Source organism: Phyllobates terribilis, unplaced genomic scaffold (genome assembly GCF_046119375.1).
Source record: "Phyllobates terribilis strain yellow unplaced genomic scaffold, ASM4611937v1 Scaffold_11__3_contigs__length_659146591, whole genome shotgun sequence".
Taxonomy (NCBI): domain Eukaryota; kingdom Metazoa; phylum Chordata; class Amphibia; order Anura; family Dendrobatidae; genus Phyllobates; species Phyllobates terribilis.
The window spans coordinates 52,435,603-52,461,471 of NW_027362771.1; the positions used below are offsets into that span (position 1 = coordinate 52,435,603).

The 25,869-nt window shown below is 44.0% G+C and overlaps 1 protein-coding gene across 4 annotated transcripts in view; it reads left to right on the plus strand.

Moving 5' to 3' along the window:
* GNPDA1 (glucosamine-6-phosphate deaminase 1) overlaps positions 1-20,120 on the plus strand; it is a 50,329-nt gene extending 30,209 nt beyond the window's left edge. For all 4 annotated transcript variants that reach the window (XM_073651255.1, XM_073651258.1, XM_073651257.1 and 1 more), the window contains 3 exons: positions 2,503-2,687; positions 3,539-3,713; positions 19,424-20,120. In XM_073651255.1, coding sequence (XP_073507356.1) covers positions 2,503-2,687; positions 3,539-3,713; positions 19,424-19,524 — 461 coding nt within the window. In that variant the 3' untranslated portion in view covers positions 19,525-20,120. The remainder of the gene's footprint in view (positions 1-2,502; positions 2,688-3,538; positions 3,714-19,423) is intronic.
* The last annotated feature ends 5,749 nt before the right edge of the window (positions 20,121-25,869 follow it).

Below are 25,869 nucleotides of genomic sequence, written 5' to 3' on the forward strand. Positions count from 1 at the left end.
AACATTACAGACCCACATCCTTACGAATTGGGATGGATCCCCACGGTCTCTGAACAGGAGATTCCCTATACCACCACGAGTAAGGACTTCTCTATTCTGGTGGCGGAACAGAAAAACTCTGAACAGAGGAGTACCATGGATCCAGAAACCGCTGGTAACCATAAAGGTGGATGCCAGCGAAAAGGGATGGGGAGCCATGGTCTCCCAAGAGCTATTCCATGGTATATGGACCAAAGAGGTGAGCTAACGCTCATCAAATTTCAGAGAACTAAAGGCCGTAGAGGAAGTCCTCAAAGCAGCAGAGCCTCTGGTCCAGAAATCTCACATTCAGATATTTTCAGACAATATCACCACGGTAGCCCACCTTCGTCATCATCTTTAGCAGAACAAAGATACATCCAGGAGAGTGGAGCCTAAACCCAGACGTCTTCCAGATGTTAGTCGAGAGATGGGGCTATCCAGAGGTAGATCTCTTTGCCGGACACCAGAACGCGAAAGTGCCTCAATATTTCTCCCTGGATCCAAACGGCCCTTGCCTGGTTGTGGATGCATTCGCTTACAAATGGGAGTTGAAACTAGCGTATGCCTGTCCCCCACTACCTATCCTTTCAAAAACCTTACAGAAGATAAGGACCGAAGGGACCAGAGTAATCCTAGTGGCCCCTCGCTGGCCAAAAAGAAGTTTGTTCGGAACGTTAACCTGTGTGAGTGTGGAGAACACTCTAATCCTTCCTCCCATCAAGGATCTCCTTCTCCAGGGACCGATTCACAATCCGGATCCCGAGAGACTACACCGAACTGCCTGGCTTCTGAATTCCTGATATTAAAGACAAGAGGCCTCTCAGAGAAAGTCATCAAAACTCTCCAGAAGAGCAGGAAACCTGTAGCGAACACCATTTACCATAAGTTCTGGAAAACCTTCTTAAGGTGGTGTGCACCCACTCGCCCAGACCCTCATAGGGCTGATGTGGCTCAGATTCTAGACTTTTTACAAGAAGGTCTGGAAAAAGGTCTCTGACCTAGTACTCCTTTAAGGTCCAAGAAGCGGCGTTAAGTTCATACTTCGATCAAAGACTAGCGGAACATCGGTGGGTGAGAAGATTTATGACAGCAGCCACCTGTATCCACCCTAGAGTAACAGACCTGGTTCCCCCCCCCTGGGACCTTAACATTGTTCTGAAAAGGGTTAACCCTTCCACCCTTTGAGCCCTTATCAACCATAAGACTGGACAGGCTGACCTGGAAAACGGCTTTCCTGGTGGCAATAACTACAGCCAGAAGAGTGTGTGAACTACAGGCCCTTTCGGTCAACGAACCCTACCTGAGAATCCTGGAAGATCGTCTAATTTTCCAACTTGACCCTTCATTTCTACCTAAGGTGGTCTCAAATTTCCACAGATCTCAGGAGATAATCCTTCCATCTTTTTGTGCCAACCCAAAAGACAAAAAAGAGATGGAATTCCACACTCTGGACGTTCAGAGAATAGTACTGCACTATCTTCAGGAAACAGAAGAAGGAAGGAAAGACAAGAACCTATTTGTCCATACACAAGGTCCAAAGAGAGAAAAGAAAGCCGTAAAAATAGCCAACTGGATTAAGAGGGCGATTACAGAGGCTTACCAGATCCAGGATCTACCTCCTCCAGCAAAGCTCAAGGCCCATTGTACAAGGGCGATATCTGTCTCCTGGGCTGAAAGCCAGCTCATCCATCGAACAGATTTGAAGAACTGCCACATGGTCCTCAATTCATACTTTCTCCAAACACTACAGACTAGACTTAATGTCTGGAGATTTAGCCTTCGGAAGGAAGGTCCTTCAAGCTATTGTCCCTCCCTAGTATATCTTTGTACCGCCTGTGTGCTGTCGTGGGGGGTTATTAGAGAAAATAGAATTAGACTTACCGGTAATTCGGTTTCTAATAACCCACCACGACAGCACGGGTAATTCCCTCCCCCTTGCTTATTGTTTCTACGACAGCTTGATCAGTAGAAATAAAAATTAATTTGAAGCATCTATACTCTTGTGGTCCTTTGTAATAACACTGGAGGGAGGGGCTATTTAAACCTTTTCGTATTTCCTGTCCATATTGGGGTGGGGTTACAGCCTCCTGTGTGCTGTCGTGGTGAGTTATTAAAAACCGAATTACCGGTAAGTCTAATTCTATTTTATATACGTGTCATTAGTTTGGGGCACAAACTCTTCATGACAGCTTCCCTTTAAGTTTGCAGCAGAGTTATCATAGCTATTTATTTGGGATATCGTTTCTATTTGAATCAATGATCGATGATCTGTTCTCTGTCCGGCTTCTGATGAGCTACAAGGGAGTGGAGTCAGTTTGGCCTAAAGATTGGGCCTTGTTGTAGCAAAGAGAGGATACGCAATGTTTTCTGTAACTTTTGTTTGTAGTGAAACTTGGTTATACCTTTTTTTTTTTTTTAATAAATAAAATGCAATATGCATATACGTTATACAGGGTTGTACTGAACAGCGCTTTATTACAGGGATCGGACCCGATGGTCACATAGCTTTTAATGAACCGGGGTCCAGTCTGGTATCCAGAACTAGAGTGAAGACATTGGCTATGGACACTATATTGGCAAATGCACGTTTTTTTGACAACAATCTTGCAAAAGTTCCCACGATGGCTCTGACTGTTGGCGTGGGAACAGTGATGGATGCGAAAGAGGTAATGTACAGTAGCTTTACCAGACTGTTTGTTTTTTCATGAAAGGAGAAATATGCTATAGGTTTTTTTTATTTTCATGTATGTTAAGTAAATTAATTGAAACATTGAAAACCTGCAGAAAACAAACTGACAAGTAAATGATGAACTGTTTTGTACATATTGTTCTGAGGCTATAGAGCAGGGGTCTCAAACTCAGCCAGGTGAATGGGCCGCACGTAGAAAAAATTTGAATATGAAGTACTACGTTATTTGCGGGAGAACATTTATGTTTTTAGTGATGCCATTATTTTTCTATGACTCTTTGATCCCTTTTTTTTTTTTTCCCCTTTTTTGAGCCCCAATCGGCTCCATACAGTAATATAGTTTTACAATTAACCCCATATAGTAATTCTGGCCCCCATCCTCTAATAATGTCCTGCCCCCTGTCCTGTAGTAATATTCCTATCCTGGTCCCCTTTTTGTAACCATGTCCCCCATTCTGCTGCTCCTTACATACGTATTAAAAAAAAAATTGTTCTCATCAGACCTCGCTCTTCAGCAAACAGCATCCTCTTCCTCCTCCACAGCCGGTGTGCTTAGCAAAGACTTAATGTGCGGCCACTCCAGGACGCCGATGTCATTGGCCATTGGCTGGTATTTGTATTGCTGTGCAGAGAGCTGGTCTCTGAGTCGCAATAAACTTCAACTGAATGCGTATCCGATGACGCACAGTTGGGTAAAAAGAAGCGCTGATTTCAGCTGGCCCTGGCTCGCTGGACACAGTTGTCTCAGGGGCCCAAAAGCTGCATGTTTGAGACCCCTACTATAGAGCATATGTCTGTAATTTATATATATATATTTTTTTCTTTTAGGTAATGATACTCATCACTGGGGCACATAAGGCCTTTGCCCTATACAAAGCTATAGAAGAAGGCGTAAACCACATGTGGACAGTGTCTGCTTTCCAGCAGCACCCAAGTACCGTGTTTGTTTGTGATGAGGATGCAACGCTGGAGCTCCGAGTAAAGACTGTAAAATATTTTAAAGGTATATTCTTATCACGCAGCATTGTATTATGAAGTTTATCTAAGATGATGCATTTTACTATCTTATTACCATCAATCTACACAGTTGTTGGAAAATTCAAAGAAACTATATTAAAGGGGTTTTCACACGAACGAAAGTTCATTTTAATCAATAGATCTTGGAATAATAATAATTTTCCACAATTGGATGTGTTTAAATAAAATGTTCCTGTGCTGAGATAATCTTATAAATGTGCCCCTGCTGTGTACTGTGTAATGGCTGAATCTGACCGTGCAGGAACATGGTCTGATCATACCACAGCTCCTGAGGGGAGGAAGCTGAAGAGTATACTGATATTACAACAGGGATCACAGCTGATTGTTTTTGTGAGGTAAAACATTTCCCTCCCTGTTTTTAAACAATGTTTTACTTCAAAGATTGAAATCAGCTGTGATCCCATGCTGTAATGTCTGTATACCTGTACGGTCAGACACAACCATTAGGCTGTGTGCCCACGATGCATTTTTAATGCGTTTCTGCAGCATTTTTGCAGATGCGGAAACGCATTAAAAATGCATGGTAGAAGGGCAGCAATGTTCCCCAATGATAATCCGCATGTGCTGTGCACATGCTGTGGAAATTTCCACTGCGGATTAACATTGCGGAAAAAAACGCAGCACTACCAATTATTTTGCGGAAATGCTGCTTTTTCGCCGCCATTGACTTGCATTAGAACGCGCCAATTCTGCAAGACTGCATCTGTACTTGCGTAATTGGCGTGTTCTAATGTGCGGATAGTACCCGGGTGTAGAGGAGAGGAGAGTCTCATCCACACCCAGGTAGCATTAAAAAATTTGTAAAAAAAGAATAAAATAAAAAATAAATATATACTTACCTTCTGGCGGCCCGCGCTGCGCTCCTGCTTGGTTCCTGTCACTTTGCAGTGGATTGAAGGACCTACGCTGATGTCAGAGTCATGTGACGGGTCACACGACGCTGACGTCGGCAGGTCTTTCAATCCACCGCTACTGGCACCGAGCAAAGCAAGCCAGCGCGGGCCATCGGAGGGTAAGTATATATTTATTTTTTTATTTTTAACCACTCTCTCGGGTCACACTATATAAATCCATGCAGTTTGCATGGATTTATATAGTGTGACCTAGTTGTCACAAGCACTTTCCAAGTGATGCTAATCGCTTGGAAAGCGCTTGTCAATCCGCTTGCGGAAATGTCAGTGAATAACGCTCCATTTCCGCTTGTCCATGGCAGGAAAATGCATGTACAATCCGCATGCGTTTTTTTTCTGCCAAGGAGATGCAGAAACGCTCAGGAAAAAATCCTGAGCATTTCTGCATCGTGGGCACATAGCCTTACACAGTACACAGCAGGGGCACATTTATAAGATTATCTCAGCACAGGAACATTTTATTTAAATGCATTCAATTGTGGAACTTATTATCATTCCAAGATCTATTGATTAAACATAACTTTTATTCATGGGAAAACCCCTTTAAGGACAAGAGATTATTTTTCAGAGGATTAAACTTATTTCCTGCACTAAAATGTACCCAACTTGCCATTGGTTATATTTGCATACGTCAGGTTTGTGGAAGAACTCTGTCAAATTAATCTGAATTTAGCGTGTAGCAATCCATGCTCCTGGTGCAGAAACAACTCCTAGTAAACATCCATAAAGACACATCTGGTATCACAAAATACAATAAAACAATATATTTTATCCCGCTGCAAAAAAGAAAAAAAATACAAAAAACTATGCCACTTTTTTTTGTTTTTGTTTAGCCCACCTCACAAATTTTTTGCTGTTTATTTAAATTTGTCGATCTCAAAAGGATACTATTTAAAAACGAGCTCCTCATGCAAGAAAGACGTTTGCAGAAAAAGGGAAAACTTATGACTCTTAGCGTATGATACATAAAATATTTACATCTTTTTAAACAATGTGGATGTATTTTGGTCCTGGCATTTTTTTTTTTCTTCGTTGGATGTATTTATAAAATATTTAGTTGTTTTTTTTTTAAATCGTAAAACCATAAGTTTAACCCCTTAAGCCCCGGAGCATTTTTCGTTTTTGCATTTTCGTTTTTGCTCCCCTTGTTCCCAGAGCCATAGCGTTTTTATTTTTTGGTCAATATGGCCATGTGAGGGCTTATTTTTTGCGGGAAGAGTTGTACTTTTCAACGCCATTACTAGTTTTATCATATCCTGTACGGGAAAACGGGAAAAAAATTCCAAGTGCGGTAAAATTGCAAAAAAAGTGCAATACCACAGTTGTTTTTTATTTATTTTTTTTACCATGTTCACTGAATGCTAAAACTGACCTGCTCTTCTTATTCTACAGGTCATTACGAGTTCATAGACACCAAACATGTATAGGTTCTTTTATATTTAAGTGGTGAAAAAAAATTCCAAAATTTGGTAAAAAAAAAAAAAAAAAAAAAAAAATAGCGCCATTTTCTAAGACCCGTAGCGTCTCCATTTTTCGGGATCTGGGGCTGGTTGAGGGCTTATTTTTTGCGTGCCAGGCTGACGTTTTTATTGATACCATTTTGGGGTAGATCCGATGTTTTGATCGCCCGTTATTGCATTTTATTGCAATTTTGCAGCGACCAAAAAACGTAATTCTGGCGTTAAGAATTTTTTTCTCGTTACGCCGTTTACCGATCGGAATAATTCTTTTTTTATATTGATAGATCGGGCGATTCTGAACGCGGCGATACCAAATATGTGTATGTGGGGTTTTTTTTATATATATTTTATTTTGAATGGGGCGAAAGGGGGGTGATTTAAACTTTTATATTTTTTTATTTTTTTTTATATTTTTAAAAACTTTTTTTTTTTACTTTTTGCATGCTTCTATAGTCTCCATAGGAGACTAGAAGCAGCAACTATCCGATCGCCTCTGCTACATACAGGGGACGAGCAGGTCCCCTGCATGCAGCAGAAATGGTCCTGTGCTATGAGCGCCGACCACTAGGTGGCGCTCATAGCGACAAGATCATGACAACCACAGGCGTCTGCTGCAGACCCTGGGTTGTCATGCACGCCCATCGGCGACCCGCGATCACGTGACTGGGTCGCCGGTGGGCGGGGCTTATGACGCGCTACCCGGAAGCGCACGTTAAATGCTGCTGTCGGAGATTGACAGCAGCATTTAACTGGTTAACAGCCGCGGGTGGATCGCGATTCCACCCGCGGCTGTTGCGGGCACATGTCAGCTGTAAGAATCAGCTGACATGTGCTCGGTTCAGTGAGGGCTCAGCGCCGGAGCCCTCACTGAACCCGCGGTACGCAAATATGCGTACTAATACGTCCCCGGTAAGTAAGGGGTTAAATTGGATATCACTGTAATCATATCGACCCGAATGTAGTCTGCTTTATTATATGTACCAAATGTTCTACTAGGGGTGTACAGTACAGACCAAAAGTTTGGACACCCCTTCTCATTTAAAGATTTTTCTGTTTTTTCTTGACTATGGAAATTGTACATTCACACTGAAGGCATCAGATCTATGAATTAACACATGTGGAATTATATACTTAACAAAAAAGTGTGAAACAACTGAAAATATGTCTTATATTCTAGGTTCTTCAAAGTAGCCACCTTTAGCTTTGATGACTGCTTTGCACACTCTTGGCATTCTCTTGATGAGCTTCAAGAGGTAGTCACCGGAAATGGTCTTCCAACAATCTTGAAGGAGTTCCCAGAGATGCTTAGCACTTGTTGGCCCTTTTGCCTTCCATCTGCGGTCCAGCTCACCCCAAACCATCTCGATTGGGTTCAGGTCTGGTGACTGTGGAGGCCAGGTCATCTGGCGTAGCACCCAATCACTCTCCTCCTTGGTCAAATAGCCCTTACACAGCCTGGAGGTGTGTTTGGGGTCATTGTCCTGTTGAAAAATAAATGATGGTCCAACTAAATGCAAACCGGATGGAATAGCATGTAGCTGCAAGATGCTGTGGTAGCCATGCTGGTTCAGTATGCTTTCCATTTTGAATAAATCCCCAACAGTATCACCAGCAAAGCACCATCACACCTCCTCCTCCATGCTTCACGGTGGGAACCAGGCATGTAGAGTCCATCCGTTCACCTTTTCTGCGTCGCACAAAGACACGGTGGTTGGAACCAAAGATCTCAAATTTGAACTCCTCAGACCAAAGCACAGATTTCCACTGGATTAATGTCCATTCCTTGTGTTCTTTAGCCCAAACAAGTCTCTTCTGTGTGTTGCCTGTCCTTAGCAGTGGTTTCCTAGCAGCTATTTTACCATGAAGGCCTGCTGCACAAAGTCTCCTCTTAACAGTTGTTGAAGAGAGGGGTCTGCTGCTAGAACTCTGTGTGGCATTGACCTGGTCTCTAATCTGAGCTGCTGTTAACCTGCGATTTCTGAGGCTGGTGACTCGGATAAACTTATCCTCAGAAGCAGAGGTGACTCTTGGTCTTCCTTTCCTGGGGCGGTCCTCATGTGAGCCAGTTTCTTTGTAGCGCTTGATGGTTTTTGCAACTGCACTTGGGGACACTTTCAAAGTTTTCCCAATTTTTTGCACTGACTGACCTTCATTTCTTAAAGTAATGATGGCCACTCATTTTTCTTTACTTAGCTGCTTTTTTCTTGCCATAATACAAATTCTAACAGTCTATTCAGTAGGACTATCAGCTGTGTATCCACCAGACTTCTGCACAACACAACTGATGGTCCCAATCCCATTTATAAGGCAAGAAATCCCACTTATTAAACCTGACAGGGCACACCTGTGAAGTGAAAACCATTTCCGGTGACTTGAAGCTCATCAAGAGAATGCCAAGAGTGTGCAAAGCAGTCATCAAAGCAAAAGGTGGCTACTTTGAAGAACCTAGAATATAAGACATATTTTCAGTTGTTTCACACTTTTTTGTTAAGTATATAATTCCACATGTGTTAATTCATAGTTTTGATGCCTTCAGTGTGAATGTACAATTTTCATAGTCATGAAAATACAGAAAAATCTTTAAATGAGAAGGTCCAAACTTTTGGTCTGTACTGTATATGCTGGAAGAAAGGGGCAAAGGCTTGGAGTGAGAATGAATTCTCTGCCAATGGGATGCTACAAAACCAAAGTATTGTATTGTACTATTAGCGGCACTGAAACTGGACCCGTATCCTTTTCTGTCCCGTTTAAGTACTTTTTTTTTTTTTTCTTTTTTTTTTTTCTCCTGAGACCCGGTAATACTTTCACTTTTGAGCTGTGATGGTGTTTGTGTTGGAAGCTGACATTATTGATATCGTTTTTAGGTTAGATGCAACATCTTGATTGCTTCTTACTGAATTTCTCATTTTATATTTTTATTCGACTCTTACGGATATAGCAATATCTAATGTTTTTATTTTTAAATTTCTTAATTGGGGGGAAAGGGAGATGATTTGCAATAGATATATATTGCACTTTTTCTTTTTTTCTTGGGTATGTGACTGATCGCTCAATTGCTTGTTCTATACACTTGAGAAAAACCCCAGCTGCCATGGCAAACCATTGATACACTCGTGATCGTGATACAGTGGGTCAATAGGTGCCCAGAACAGACCGCCGGGCAGGATAGGGAGGTTTATTTGCCATTGTCGGTAATTGACAGCAGCATTTGGCGCTAGTGATGATTGCTGTTAAAGGCAGATGCTGGCAATATAACACACACACTAGAATCTACCTTGGGTGGCATTGAATCAGTTTTTAATCCCCTTCTATACACCCACAACAGTTTTATGATGTAATGGTACATTATGGGATGGAAGGGGTTAATACGCTAGAATTGCTGTTTTTCCCCTCAACCATGACAGCACCTGAGAGAGGGATCCACCCCCATCACTAGAAAGGAAGTCAAGAGCTCAAAATGAAAAAGGCAACTCCCCACTTTCTCCTTCAATGTGGTTTGGTTTCCTGCCCTTTTGGATATAGGAGCCTTGAGCACATGGTTGGAGCAGCTGTGAATCCTAGAACACCATAGCTCAGTTGGGCACAGAAATGTTATTGGGAAAATCCAGATTTAATGCTTAAGTACCTACCGCTTCATGTTTGGTGCATGGCCTGGGGCCTGGTATTTTCGGGGGCCTTCTAATTCTCGCATGTCCAGCGGCCTGATTTATTTATTTAGTTTTTTTTGTTGTTGTTTTTTTTGGGGTCTACGGCCTGGTGTGTGGTCTCATGTTTGGTGTTTGGCCTGCCACCTCATGTCTCATTTTTGCTTTCTGAAAGTTTTCCAGCCGCTTCATAGTTGTTGACTAGCCTGCCACCTCAGGTCTAAGGTTTTCATCGGCTGCCTCTACTTCATGGCGTGGCTTGAAGGGACCCTTCAATGAAGTATGACTTTCAGTGGTATGTACAACTTTGAGGGCCGAGGCTTCTGCCTGGTTAGCCAGCCGACTTGTGGGTCTTTGTTTTCACTACTGTCTCAAAGATTCACTACTCTTTTTACAGTGTCAAGGAGAACACCGGAGAGATTACGCAGATCCCAACACTGCCACCAGTTTGTCAGGGGACGCCTTCAATCGTTAAGACAATTACGCAATTGACTAACAAGTGATGGATAAGGCTGTGTCTGTTTTCCCTGCTAGGCCAGTTATTGGGGAACCCTGTGAGCGTTTGGTGTATATACACCTCCGATTCCAACTAATGGGATGTATATGATCGTATCGGAATGTGTAAAAATACATACACCTATGTATGTATTCATTTTTACACACCTCAATATGATCACTGCCAATGCCACAATAACGAAAGTAACTTTTTAGCTGCCACCACCAATTTATACAGGCTCATTGGACACCCATTACAGGTAACGTATGGCTTCAGGGGTGCGGTTTACAGAGCAAGAGGAACAGATCGTTAAGTTTTATATATTTAACCCCTTCAACTCAGAACCTGTTTTCACCTTCCTAACCAGGCACATTTTTTTTCAATTCTGACCAGTGTCACTTTGAGGTAATAATTCTCAAACACTTCAACGGATCCCAGTGATTCTGAGACTGGTTTTTCGTGACATATTGTACTTCATGATAGTCGTAAAATTTGTTTAACGTGACTTGCGTTTATTTGTGTAAATTTGGCAAATTTTTGAAAACTTTAATTTTTATACCCCTATATCAGAGTTATGTCACACAAAAGTTGTTAAATAACATTTCCCACATGTCTACTTCACATCAGCATCATTTTTTAAACATTTTTCTTAGAAGGGTTAAAAGTTTATCAGCAATTTTCTTTTTGGGGGTGGGGGGAATTTACAAAACCATTATTTCTAGGGACCACATCACATTTGAAGTAACTTTGAGGGGATCATGTGCCCTAAAATAACCAGAAGTGACTCCATTCAAAAAATGGCACCCCTCAAAGTGCTGAAAACCACATTCCAAAAGTGTATTAACCCTTCAGATGCTTCGCAGAATTAAAACTATGTGGAAGGGAAAAAAATGTACATTTTACTTTTTTCCCCTCCCCCATGACAGCACACCTTGAGAGAGAGGATCCGCCCCACCAAGGACAGGAAACCGTCTGAAATAAAAGGGCGGTACCTCTCCCTCGCTTCAGTTGGTTTCCTGTCCTTGATGGGAATCTGTCTCAGGAAGAAAAGAAGACTTACCTGGGGCTGTCCCAGTGTGGAAGAGCGGGCACTGGCCTGTGCACCGGGTTCAGTATCCCAGAAGCGCCGTCCGCAGCTTCCCCTGGGGTTTCTGCGCCGAGCGGGGTGCACGCGGTGAGGCAGGCTCTGTCCTCCCAGAGACCGCGGCGCCGTCCTCCCCCTGCCGTGCGGCAGCGCTTCCGGGTGTGACGCGCCTAACATCACGGCGCAGGGCACGCTGGGAGCAGCGCGCTGGGTGACGTCAGGAGGCGGCGCCCAATCCAAGATGGCGGCGCCCATCGGAGCGTTCCAGGCCGGAGGTTTTTTTCGATAGAGCACCGGCCTGGGGAAGGGTGAGGGCCCACGAACTGGAGGAGGCTGGATGGCCCTATTTTTAAGGGGGGGGGGGGCTATCCTGGAAGCGTGGTACGCTTCTGAAACATGGCTGACCAGGATAACCAGGAGCAGCAGCTTACCCCTCCCCTCAGCAACCGAAAAAGCAGAGGGATGCATCGCATACAGACAGCCGCTCGAGTAATCGTAGTGGCAGCCGCAGAAGTAAGGCTTCAAGTGCCTCGGGACCATCCAGAATGGAATCATCGGTTCCGCGACAGCCTCCGAATCCGGTACCCGTTTGTGACCTCCGGGGATGAGTGAGCTTCGTGAATGTCACTGGTTAGTAACGGGAAGTCTCTTATGTGCTTCTTTTTTTTCTTTTTTAGGAGCCTAAGAAGAGTAGTGCCAAGCAAAAGCATAGGATGTGTGCCCTTTGCCAAGCTTCCCTCTCTGTAGAGTGGCAGAAACCACTTTGCCAGGGCTGTGTGACCAAAACCATAGCTGAGAATTCCCGGGATTTCGCTGCAAATTTGAAGTCCATAGTGCACGCAGAAGTTCAGGGGTCCCTGAAAGGGTTCCTTAGAGGGAAGGAAAGACCCCGTAGAGAGGTTTCCTCCGTCTCTGATTCCTCCCAGTCCGAGGAACAGTGGGATTCGTTGCCCTCTTCCTCATCGGGGGGCGGTAGACCCTGCTTCCCCATTGAGAATACAGACAGGCTGGTTAGGGCAGTAAGATCAACCATAGGTCTGGCGGAAGAGAGAGCATCTAAATCCCGGGAGGACATCATGTTTGCGGGCTTGGGAGAGAAAAAGAGATGCTCATTTCCGGTTAACAGTAAGATTCAGGGCCTCATTGACCGGTAGTGGAGGAGACCAGAGAGATCAGGAGCTTTACCCTCCTTCTCTAAAAGAAGGTACCCCTTCGAAGAGAAGGACGCGGGACCTTGGGATAAGATCCTCAAGGTAGACGGGACTGTAGCAAGGTCATCGAAAAAATCTTCCCTGCCCTTGGAGGACTCTGGCGTCCTAAAAGACGCCCTGGATAAAAGAGCCGACTACTTCCTGCGCCACACGTGGGAGGCGGCGGCAGGAGGCCTAAAACCAGCGGTGGCTGGCACCTGTGTGGCGAGATCCCTGATGGTGTGGCTCCAACAGCTGGAAGACCAGCTTAAATATAAAAAGATTTCCAGAGAGGCAATTCTTGCGGATCTACCTCTAATGCAAGCAGCATCGGCCTTCCTGGCCGACTCTTCAGCAGACTCGGTCAGGCTTTCAGCTAGGGCAGTGGGACTATCTAACGCAGCCAGGCGGGCCTTGTGGCTCAAAGGTTGCCCAGGCGACCTACCTTCAAAACAGAAGCTGTGCTCCCTCCCGTGTGACGGTAGACTCCTGTTTGGCCAAGAATTAGAAGACCTGTTACAAAAAGCAGGCGATAAAAGCAAAGGGTTCCCGGGATTTTTGGGGGAATCAAGAAGATTTCGTTTTCGGAGGAGGAAATTTAATCGGGGTCGTCCTCCGGGAGACAAAAGGAGATGGGAAGCCAAGACCAAAAAGGAGTCGGGCTACATGTTTGGGGGACCATCCTCAAGTTCAAAGAGATCCTCCCAATGACGCCAGGCTGGAAGTGGGTGGAAGGCTTTCCCACTTTTTTCCAGCTTGGGAGGCGGTTACAACAAACCCCTGGATTCTAAAAATTATCAGTGGGGGCCTGAAGATCCGGTTCAGCCAGACCCCCTGTCGGACCTTTGTGGTTACCCCCCTACGGAAGGTCCAGGAAGAACAGTTAGCCCTGGAAACAGGTATTAGAGTTAGTAGGGAAGCGGGTCCTTCTCGAAGTACCAACACCACAGAGAGGGAAGGGGTTCTATTCCCCACTATTCATGATAAAAAAAAAAAAAAAAAAAAAAAAAAAACGGGTCCTTAAGGACCATCATCAACCTCAGGAGTCTGAACCAAGTAGTAGAAAACCAGACTTTCAAGATGGAGTCAGTAAGCTCGGCAGTGAAGCTCTTACATCACAACTGATTTATGGCTGTAATAAACTTGAAGGACGCATATTATCACGTCCCAATCCATCCGGAGTATCAGAAATATCTGAGAGTAGCCCTGTCTATTCTGGGGGAGCTGAGGCATTTTCAGTTTGCTGCCCTACCCTTTGGCCTCTCCATTGCCCCGAGAATATTTGCAAAACTAATAGCAGAAGTGACAGCCTTTCTACGGATCAAGAACGTAGTGATCGTGCCTAGAGTTTATAGATGTCCCGTTATCGAGCAGACCTCCGATCAGAGGGATCCTGGAATTTCTACAAAAGGGGCGGGACCTGGGTCTTGCTACAGGGACTCTTAAGGTTCAGGTTTCAGCTTTGGGGGTACTCTATAATTGTAATCTGGCCGGGAATACGTGGATTTCGAGGTTTATCAAGTCCTGTGCCAGAGCAGGACCGGTTAGGTCCATGGGAGTTCCTCCTTGGGACCTGAATTTAGTCTTGAACGCTCTTACCAGCGAACCGTTCGAACCCCTACACAAGGTCTCTCCAAAGATTCTCACCCTCAAGACCATCCTCCTAGTGGCCTTAACGTCAGCCCGTAGGGTGGGTGATCTGCAGGCCCTCTCGGTTAATCCTCCTTACACACAAATCTTTGAGGATAGGGTCACCTTGCGGCCAGATCCAGCATACCTTCCCAAGGTGGTATCTAGATTTCACCTTAGTCAGGAGATTGTGCTACCCTCGTTCTGCAGCAATCCCAAGAACCCAGGGGAAGTCAGGTTCCATAGCCTAGATGTTAGGAGGTCCCTGCTACAGTACATTCACATGACTAGTCTGTGGAGGAAGGACTATTCCTTGTTCCTGGCCTTTCAAGGGAGTAGGAAAGGTCACGGGGTGTCCAAGGGTACCATCTCTAGGTGGCTTAGGGAGGCCATTTGCTTAGCCTATACGTCCACAGGGGTTCCAGCCCCGGACAATGTGAGGGCTCATTCCACCAGAGCCGTCGCAACCTCCTTGGCAGAGAGGGCAGACTTCTCGATCGAGCAGATATGTAGGGCTGCTACTTGGTCTACACCATCCACCTTCTTTAAGCACTATCGGTTGGATCTGTCCTCTTCTGATCTCACCTTTGGGAGAAGGGTACTTCAGGCGGTGGTCCCTCCCTAGGGTGCTCCTAATTCTCCAAAATTCTCTCAAGGTGTGCTGTCATGGGGGAGGGGAAAACACCAAGGTTACTTACCGGTAGCCGTTTTTTCCTGAGCCCATGACAGCACCCGTAGGTTTCCCCCCCCCCCTATTTTTTCTATGTTTCTCACACCCTGGTGTGCACTGTTTTGGGTGGTGTGTATATGTATATTGTGGGTGTTGGTTATATGCCTAACCTGTTTAGCGAGGTCCTCTCAATGCTCTGTAAACAACTGAAGCGAGGGAGAGGTACCGCCCTTTTATTTCAGACGGTTTCCTGTCCTTGGTGGGGCGGATCCTCTCTCTCAAGGTGTGCTGTCATGGGCTCAGGAAAAACCGGCTACCGGTAAGTAACCTTGGTGTTTTCCCACACAAATGTTACTTTAGCCCCAATTTTTTCATTTTACAGGGGTAACAGGAGAAAATGGACAATACAATTTGTTGTGCAGTTTCTTCTCCTGAGTATACCAATACCCCATATGTGGTGGAAAACTAAGGTTTGGGCGCTCTGAAGGGAAGGAGCACCCTTTCACTTTTGGAATGCAAAATTGTCTGGAACATATAGCGGATACTGTGTCGCGTTTGGAGTGCCCCTGATGTGCCTAAACAGTGGAATCGCCCCACCCCCCACAAGTGACCCCATACTCCTGCACCTTTTTTGTTCTTTCCTTACTCGCAGTTTGTGGAACCTCACCGGGAAAATGTTCATCTGGTGCATTACGGGCACAATCCGTTTCAGAAATACTGGGACCCTCACCTTCCTGAGTGCCAAACATTAGGGCCTTGATGACCACCTCCTGAAACTGAAGGAAGAACCCCGTATATCCTGCACATAGAAACCGCACAAAAGCACGGCCAACTTTTTGTACCATACTTTAGCATTTTTACTTTTCGCATGGCATTGTATGGTTCAAGGACCTAATCTGAGAGATCTACACCTCCCCCATGAATTTATTATAATCCAGGCTACAATCTGGCTTTGGGACTTCATTGTGGTACCTCTGACAGTGACATGGGAAATTTTTTCAGTGTATGGTGGTCAAGATAAGAACATCCCTCTTGTCCTTATACTTGACCACCAGCTGTTTGTCACTGCATTGGTCTCTGCTGTCGCTCTCCCAGCAGTTGCCCGATTAGCAAGCTAGAGAGGCCTCTCTGATTTCTTCCCATGGCACTGCATGCAGCTGTACCTCTGGCAGAGAGGGTGCACCACTCTGCTTGAGAACAGGGGGGGGGGGTCAATCTGGGTGTCCCTCCCTTCGTAAATACTAAATCTGTGGGTGTACCCTGAGGTACTCTCGCACAGCTTGTACAAATTAATTCCATACTTTGCCCTCTTACTGGGCAAGTATTGTCGGAAATTTTAGCCTCCCTTTTGAAATGAACCAGAGATTCATCTATTCAGATGTCCCTTTGGGGGTTGTACGCCTCAGCAAATTTTCTGCTGAAGTGTTCAACTACTGGCTGAATTTTATATAGACCATCAAAGTTGGGATGGTCTTGGGGAGGATCCAGCGCATTATCACTATAATGCAAAAATGTTGAAATTGCTTCAAATCGTGTCCGTGTTATGGCCATACGGAATACTTTTGTGTGCTGTATCAGTACTCGTGTATTGCCAAAGCTTATCTTTCACTATGCCCATTTCCAGCACAATGCCCCAAAATGTCATCTGTGCTGCATTTACATGGGTCCATCTGGCTTGGGATCTGGGTGAAAAATTGATTTGCATACAAATTTGTCTGGGCCACTATAAGATTAATTATATCTTCGCTGAAAAATAATTTGCAAAAGTCCATTCTAGTGAGGCCTGTAGCGTCAAAATTGATTCCTGAGCTACCCATGAAATCCAAACTAACAAGCTGTGGGATTTCCACTCACTTGGGTGCGTCGGGAGGCAAAACAGGAAGCGTTTCAGTTTAAATGTCCAAGTCTGCTTGAGGACAGTTTATTTTCCCCTTTGTTTATTGCTCCATAAACTGCCTTGAGTGCAGGCAAAGCAAAAACAAGTTCTTTAGTCTCTGGTTAGCCAGTCCTGTGGTCACACAGGCTGCGAGCATCCTGTCCACTGGCTCAGTCTGGATATCACACAGGAGGCCTTTTCCCTCCACACACACACAGACCATGTGTCAAATAAACGGACTCCATTTTAACCTCTTAACCACACCCAGAGGTGAGGTATGTGGGCAGCCAGATCAGACGGTCTCTAAGGCTGACCGTAAAACAATCCTCTTAGTGCTATGTGCACTAGAGCAACACTCCAGGATTACATCACAGATGACAACCATCTCTTTGACACATACCTCCCATCAACTATATGTCCGGTAGCTGCCTTACAAGGCTGATCATTTTTGGGGGTGGAGTCCATATGGGATCAATTGCTGAAGGGGTTGCCTCGGTCCTAGGGGGGCCTTTCTGGGAGCGCCTCCTCAATGGAAGTCCTTCCTCACTGGGAGGAGGAGGAGGAGGATTCTTATTCTGCTGAATGAATAATGTCTTCTTGATGAATGGGCCATTTTTATTATATTCTTCTAACCAGTGGGGATGTGTGTGAAAGTGGTGCTTTTCACACACCCCACACAATACACATGTAAAAAGGTACTATTTACTATTAAATTTTTCTTATTCTCAGGTACACAGAGGGGGGGGGGGTCTACAACTGCTCTGCGTGCCAGATCTGAGGAAAAAATGGCGTGCAGAGTGCCAATCATTTTAAATCAACCCTTTTGGCGCCGATTGTTTAGTAACTATTCAGCCAAAAGAGTTAATCGCCAGTGGTGGCGTTGCAATCACCCAATCTGTTTTGCCTGCAGTTATGGTGCTGCACCCATCACAGCGTGTGTATGTATGGCGGATGTCATGAAGGGGTTAATGTAGTTATACATTAAAATCTATGTAAATTTGGTGTCGCTAGAATTTTACTGACCTGCAGAATAAAGTAACCTACCATTTTTACTGCAGTTTCTGTGAAAAAGTGAAACAAAAATGGTGAGATTACTATTTATTTTTCAGTTCCTACACTTTTTTTTTATTCTGAGTGCAAGAGTGTATGGTGCCAATGAAGCTGCAACTCATCCTGCAGAAGATAAGGCTTTGTATGGAAGGGCAGTTGGCAGTGGAGATGAATGTGCATGTCCTCAAGAATTGATGAGTTGTATTTTTTCAGTGGTAGATAGCTTGATCTCCTGATGGAACTTCCATGCGAGTTATTTTTTCTTTTCTTCAAAAAAAAAAAACATATAGGCTGTGTGCCCACGATGCATTTTTTAAGCGGCAATTCTGCTGCAGAAACACTTAAACGCATGGTAGAAGGTCTGCCATGTTCCCCAATGATAATCAGCATGTGCTGTGCACATGCTGCGGAAATTTTTGCTGTGGATTATCATTGCGGAAAAAAAACGCAGCACTACCAATTATTTTGCGGAAGTGCTGCGTTTTCGCCGCCATTGACTTGCATTAGAACGCATGGATTCCGCATCACTGCATCTGTGGATGCACATTCCATGCGTTTCAATGTGTGGATGGTACCCGGGTCTGGAGGAGAGGAGACTCTCCTCCGGACTCGGGTACCATAGAACCTGTAAAAAAAGAATAATTTTTGCTAAATTTAGACCCACTCTGCTTATTTGCAATCCCATAAAAACTGAAGGCTTGATGCAACTGTGGGAAGAACCTTTGACCACATCTGAGCTACTTGCAATGTATACATAGTAAATTGACAGATGCATGGATTTCACTTGCAGATAATCATATACCATAATTGCTCTGCCCTTACCGCCTGTCTAGTAAAGTTAACCTAATAACAAGAGGAAGGCAAACAGCCTCAACATAAAGATTCCAGTCATGTTCTGCATGTTTATCTTCACCTACTAGTGGTTTAGCTTTCTGCAGTGTTTTAGAAATATCAGGACATTCTAGAATGGCACAGCTTCTTTCCATATAATATGCTTCTTCCCGATTTGGCCTTTCCTCCTGATAATTGTGAATAAAATGGCAAATGGCTGTCACATTTTGAAAGGGTGTGTACCTACACTGTGTCCTTTTCAGTACTTAATGGACATTATCAGGCTTTGTAGAAGCATGCACCCAACTGGTAACACCTAATCTTCAATTTATTCATACACTTCTACGAGGGACATCCTGAAACAGAATTATAACAAAAACAAATTCTGCAGAATTATTCAATGAATACAAGTATTTATTAAAACAGAAATGTCAGAAGAGCTGCCAGATAATCCTTTGTCAGATTATTTTTACTTGTTTGTGTCCTGCCTTTCCTCAGATTGTGAGCTTGCAAGCAGGATCCTCACTCCACTTGTTTGCATAGTTTAATAACTTATTGCTGTGTAATGTCTTGTATAGTTTATACTTGACCACTCTGATATTCCACATCACTTGCAAAGTGATGTGGAATCTGTTGGCACTATGGAAATAAAACTGGAGAGAAAACTACAAGTGGTGTAAACCCATTGTGATGGGACTATTGTTCACGTGGCACAGCTGCACAAACAATTGTGGCTTGTCGCCAAACTATTTTGTTCTTCTTATGAGCAGTTTTGCAAACTACTGTTCCTTCAATATCCATGGATTAATGCCTTTTTTGTCCTCCTGGTTACAGGTTTATTGCATGTTCACAATAAATTGGTTGATCCTCTGTACAGCATGAAGGAAAAAGGAACTGGAATTGGACAGACCCCAAAGAAACCATACAGTGACTGAGCAGTGGAATTCTGAGGTGATGTCATGAAGGATCAGACTGTATAACTGCTACTTGAAGAACCTGGTCTGCTACCTCCCAGTCAAGAGGCAGATAGCCCCCTTGTGCCTTGGTGGACCAGTATGATCTCATACCTTTTTTTTAAACTGTATATTTTACACCTTGTTCAATCTGCTGGACAATTTTGTGTGCTTTCTTCAGATATGTAAGGTCCTAAGGCTGGTTTTACATGAGCACGATATGGCACCAACAATAACCTTACTTCAGATCTAATAACCAGAAGTAATCGTATCACAGGGGTGTATGATGCGGTTTTTTTTGGTTCACTCGGCTGGGATTTTTGGTGTAATACATTTGCATTTTTGCAGCTGTATTATGCTTCTGTGAAACTTGCCTTACACACATCACTAAAACTCTGAATATAACCTTATAAGCCTTGACTTTTTTGTGTGCATAATGAATTGCAAAGGTTTTGTATTAGAAATTTTGTATTCTAGAGTTCTTAAATTTATGCTGTAAATGTTGCAGTTTTGTATGAAATGTCCAGGGCTAGTCCTCTTAAAGAAACTCTTGATTAAACATTGATGCAAACAGGTCTCCATGGCACGTGTGTGGTTTTTTTGTTGTTGTTTTTTTCTATCATCTACACACTCCACAGATGCTAAGTTAGAGTAGTCTGAAGTCTAAGTTCACCAAACCATTCCTGAACTATTTTTGCGCCGAGGTAAGTAGTACACATGCACCCAGCAGTAGTGATGGGTGAGCCGAACAGTAAAGTTTGAGGGTCCATACCGGACATGGATCCCGAACAAGGACTTCTCACGGAAGTCCATATTACTGTTCGGGTTCGAAAGCGCGAACAAAGCTGGCTGCAGCCTTTCAACAAAACAAGCTTGTCCAGTATTTGCATAGCTGTGATTGGCTGGCACAATATGTGTAACAAGCGCAGGTAAAACACAGCTGCGGGCTGCAGCCCTCAGCCAGCCAAAATAAACTAGACAGGTATCAAAAATAGAGGGGGGGGGCCCCCTCGCCGCTTTCTTATTTTAAAAACTGCATGGGGTTCCCCTTATTTTTGATAACCAGCCAGGGTTAAGCTGACAGCTGGGGGCTGGCATTCTCAGGCTGGGAAGGTCCAAGGATATTTGGCCCTCCCCAGCCTTAAAAGAGCAGCCCAAAGCTGCCCCAGAAAAGGCGCATCCATTAGATGAGCCAATTCTGACGCTTTGCCTGGCTCCTCCCGCTTGCCCTGTTGCATTGTCAAGTGGGGTAATATTTTGTGGTTTATGTCAGTTGTGTAATGTCTGCTGAAATCAAGCCCTGGGGTTAGTAATGGAGAGGTGTCTATTAGACACCTCATTACTAACACTGTAGTCAAAAGCAATAAACACGCACAAAGAAAGTCCTTTAATTGTTAAAAGTGCTCCCTGACCCACTTTTACACATTTATTACCTTTAAAAAAATAAAATAAAATATAAAATCCAAAGCGGTCCATCGTACATCATTAATGTGACTGCTCAGCACAGCTGCCTGAACACAGTAGCGTGTGAATCCGGCTGCTGTGACGAGCGCTGATGTCAGTAAGGTTATCGGAGTTCATAGTCTGTACTGTGATAAGCTTACTGACGGCAGCGCTCGTTGCAGCAGCCTAATTTACAAGCCAGAGTCTGGGATCGTCGTGGGATGGATTTACAGCGGACTCCTTTTGGATTATTTTATTTTTTAAAGATATTAAATGGGTACAATTAAAGCACTTTTATGTGTGTATTACTTTTGACTATGGGGTTAGTAATGAGGATATCTTATCGATGCCCCTCCATTACTAACCCCTGGGCTTGAGGTCAGCTGACATCAACCCCAAAACCATTACTCTGCTTGCCAACACACCAGGGCAAGCGGGAAGAGCCAAGGCTAAGTACTAGAATTGGCACATCTAATGGATGCGCCATTTCTGGGGCTGCTGAGGGCTAGTGTTTAGTTTGCAGATGTCTGCTTAGCCTTTGCTGATTATTAAAAGAGGGGGGGGGGGGGGTTCCCCGTTTTTAATTAGTAAAGGCTACGCAGACAGTTTTGAGCTGATATTAATAGCCTGGGAAGCTTCAGGTTTATTGCCCCCTTTCACAGAATATTAAGACCAGCCCCCAGCTGTCTGCTTTCCCTCAGCTGGGTTTTTTTTCATCTTATTTCTTTATTAGCTAAATACATTTACAGTAAGCTACACACATACTGCACTAATTATATACCTCACAGACCGATTTCTTTCTATGCACAGGCGCCAGCTGGTGAATACACTCATCAGGGTTGCCTGCTTTCAGCAAGACCAGGCGCATGGTGATAAAAGTAGTAGTCATCAGCCGACTCCTGACCGGCGCTAACCTTTTCACCACCGGTCATAACTGCTGGCTCACACGCTGTCCTCTGTGTGACACCGTAGGAACCCGCAGCAGTCCACTATGCTCAGCGCCTGTGACCGGCGGTGACATCAGTAAGGTTACCACCGGCTCTGACCGGTCACAGCTTGGGAACCGCCGGATGTTCGGACCCTTTTTTTTTTTTTTTTTTTTTTTTTATTATAGAAAGTTTGGCCAAACTCGACGGACCTGAACATCCACTGGTCTGCCCATCCCTACCCAGCAGTCCACATGTAAACGAAAATTGTATTATCAGTCACCTTCTTCCATTGCAATATGCTAATTACCCTTGGCTCCAGTTCTGCTGTGAGTGTGAGCAGAGTGTCAGTGCTCTGTTCCTCTCTCATGAGAGAATCACAGCACAGGTGTGGAGGAGACAAAGTAATTTCTCCATTTCCTGTCTTGGCATATATCAGACTGCATTATGATTACATTTGAGTGCAGTTCGATATTCCACATGCACCCATATACTTGAGTTTTGCTGCTACTCGCAGCATTTATTTTACTCACTTATATAGCACCATCAATTCCACAGTGCTTTACACACATTTTCGGCACTGTCCCCATTGGGGCTCACAATCTAGATTCCCTATCACTATGTCTTTGAAGTGTGGGAGGAAACCGGAGAACCTGTAGGAAACCCACACAAACATGGGGAGAACATATAAACTCCTTTCAGATGTTGTCCTTGTTTGGATTTGAACCCAGGACCCCAGCACTGCAAGGCTGCAGTGCTAACCACTGAGCCACCATGCTTGCTGCGATTATTCTCTCATGCCAAATCGGCATGAGAAAATAATAGCAGATGTGAGCTGCTCCATAGAATAACACTGATCCAAGTGCTATGCAATGTTTAATCACGTGGCACTCGGCCGTGTTATATGCTCGTGTGACCCCGGCCTTATGAACAGTGAGTTAGTAAGAATTAACTTTATTACCAAATTTGTACATTAGTTCACCTATAGGTTCAGACCAGATGAGCAAGCATCAGTCATTGAGCCCTGGCTGCTAGTCTGCTTGGCCCTAATCATGTGCTGCTAGAACTCTAAAAATAGTTAATCACATGTATCAGTCTTCACCACCCATGACCATGTTGCTTGTTCACAAACTGTCCATTTTTAGACCACTTTTGGTAATTATTGTCATTGCATAATCAGAACACACAACAGGACCTGCCGTTTTGGGGAAGCTTTGACTAGTTGTAGACAATCGAGCAACTAGAAGATTGCCACCTGACTACTTTTGTCAGTACTTATGACTTGTTCCAATATAACAAACAAAATGTGAGGTCTGAAAAACTTTAAAACAATTCACAAACAGGAAGCGATGGCTCACTTTTTAAAACCATAAAAGAGAAAAGCTTGTATTGCACTCAGTGGCCAGTTTTTGCCACCAAATTTGAAAAATATTAAGATAAGAACATTATTAAATATCTGATGCGTGGTCCTCAGTTGAGGTTTTTTATATGGGTGAAGGGTAAGGGCTCTCTCAGACGAAAGTATTTTCAGTCCAACAATACATTGGATCACTCTCAGACCAATGTTACTCTGAGGCAGTGCACATGTCCGATTTTGTGTGGGTGTGTGTTTTGTTTTTTTGTTTGTTTTTCTTTTCTTCCCCCAACCACCCATCGAAGACTGGCTTGGGGGTGGTGAGGGGGGGTGGTTTGCAGCATGCACAATATGCATCTGATATTTGGATCCTGCTCTGCCATCCAAGTCATTGAGTCTGTGGAAAACATCGGACTGCAGAGTGCGGGGCAATTTTCACGGACTGACAAAATGTAGCATTTTTTTTTTCTCCACATCTGAGAAAATTGGATCACACTCTGATCAAACTCTAATCTGAGTGTGATAATTGGCCAGATTCTCTCGAGAAAGTATGGCAGTTTTACCCTAGCCTAACTGTGATAGAGCCTCACCCAAATCACACTATTCTAGTATAGAACAAAGATGTGACACAGCTTTCACCAAGTCAGAAGTGTATAGTAGACAAGTATTTTGTTTAACACACAGAGCCCATTAACGTATGGTGCATAACAGCGTAAGACTGAGAAAAGAACATTCTTACCCATCTTCTTAAGCAAACGTGTGAGCGACACAGTGATTTTTTTTTTTTTTTATCATTCCATTTTAGTGTTAGGGTAATTTTATATGCCACAACCCCCCCCCCCCTCCATTTTGCCCCGTGTGAGCTATTGTGCTCTAGGGTCCCCAATTGTTCCTGCCTTAACAAGGGCTGTCCATAGCGATCCCTAACTGCAAGGTCTCTCATATGTCCCAACATTCCTAATGTGTTTTTTCACCCACAGGGTTTCATCAGAGAACCACATGATGTAGGGGCAGAGAGCCTGATGCCAGCGAAATGTCATTGGACTTCTTTTGTCTACTTTGAATAGAATCCATGTTTTCTGTTTATAGATGTTGCTTTGGTCAAAATGCTGAGCTCTGTAGATCCCTATCCACACCTGATTGGCAGCTGCCTGAGTACACTGTACACAGATGAGCCTGAAAGGCCTGAGGCTTAGTCTTCTAGTGATGATCTCCTGCTAATAAAACACTGATTGTATTGAAACTACAGCACACAGTCTAATAAATGACATCTCTGGAAGCAGGGTCTCTGCCTCTACATTATGCTGTTCTCAGATTAAATAGCAAAAACCTGCTGACAGATTCCTGTTAAAGCTAAGATTAGTGCTAGTACTGGCTTTGGGATATGTGCTATGTGCTATGTGCACATACAACTGACGCTCGCTTAGCATCTACTAGTTAGCCCACCCACTAATTGTAGGCTGTAACAATCGTAAAACCCAAAGGGTGAAGGAACATCTTCCCTAGTCTTACCTCTCAGACATCCAGTAACCATGTAACTTTGGGAACATGGTGAATGAGGGTTACAATTGAACAGAGTTGTGCCAGGATGTGTTTCACCGAGACTTTGACATCTGACTTTTACAACTGATAATAAAAAAAAGTCCATGTTCGCTGCTGGGACCTGAACCCCAAAACTCTGTCTAGAAGCCAGTGCACTTACTATTGAGCTATACACTTAGTTGATGAAAGCAGTTTTTCTTGGCTTATGAGATCAGCCATGAAAATACTAGGGAGTCTAAAAGTCCTTGTGATTCTGATGTTTGAAGAAAGTCAGATATCAGACTCTCATATCAAAGTCACACATCATTTGAATTTGGCTTTGAGGAGGTATGTGTGAAAGTCCCAATGAGTTTCAGACAGGTTTGCACTGAAAATCACAACCAAATAGAACGCCTAGGTTTCTTCAATTGAGTGTATGGCTCAATGGTTAGCGTACTGGCTTCCAGACATAGGTTTGGGTTCAAGTCCCAGCAGCGTACAGTGAACTTCTTTTTTTCTTTCTTTTTTTTATAATTGTCAGATGTCAGTCACTTGTCAAAGTACCCTTATCAAAGTTAGATATCAAAGTCAGTTCTCAGACAGGGTATTTATGCAATAATAAAAGGACACAGGGAGCAGATCTCAAAATTGAAATACTACCTCAATATGGCATATAATTAGCAATAGCGACGTGAGATTATTGTACAAGTTAATAAAAAGTAGCTGAAATCAAGCTGCTCATTCAAACCCTGGGGTGTCCCACTGTTCAGGCCAAACATCCACTATGCCTCAGGTTGCAGGGCACCCAATCCCAGTTGTGCTCTCACCTTATTGAAGCCCATGAAATTCAACTCTCTCACCCCACCCCCTCCTTATGTTTCGAGTTCTTGTTTTGCCAAAGGGGTATCCCTTTCATTTACAATGTCACCAATACTATTATCTATTCTTCTTGGGTCCGGGCAGGAACAGCCAAAGGGCTGGAAGCAGTAGCCTACCGGACTACTTGGCTGCATGGCATCTCAGTCTAACTGGTATATGAATCCTCAGAATGCAGATACCATTAAATACAATAGTGTTAGTTCC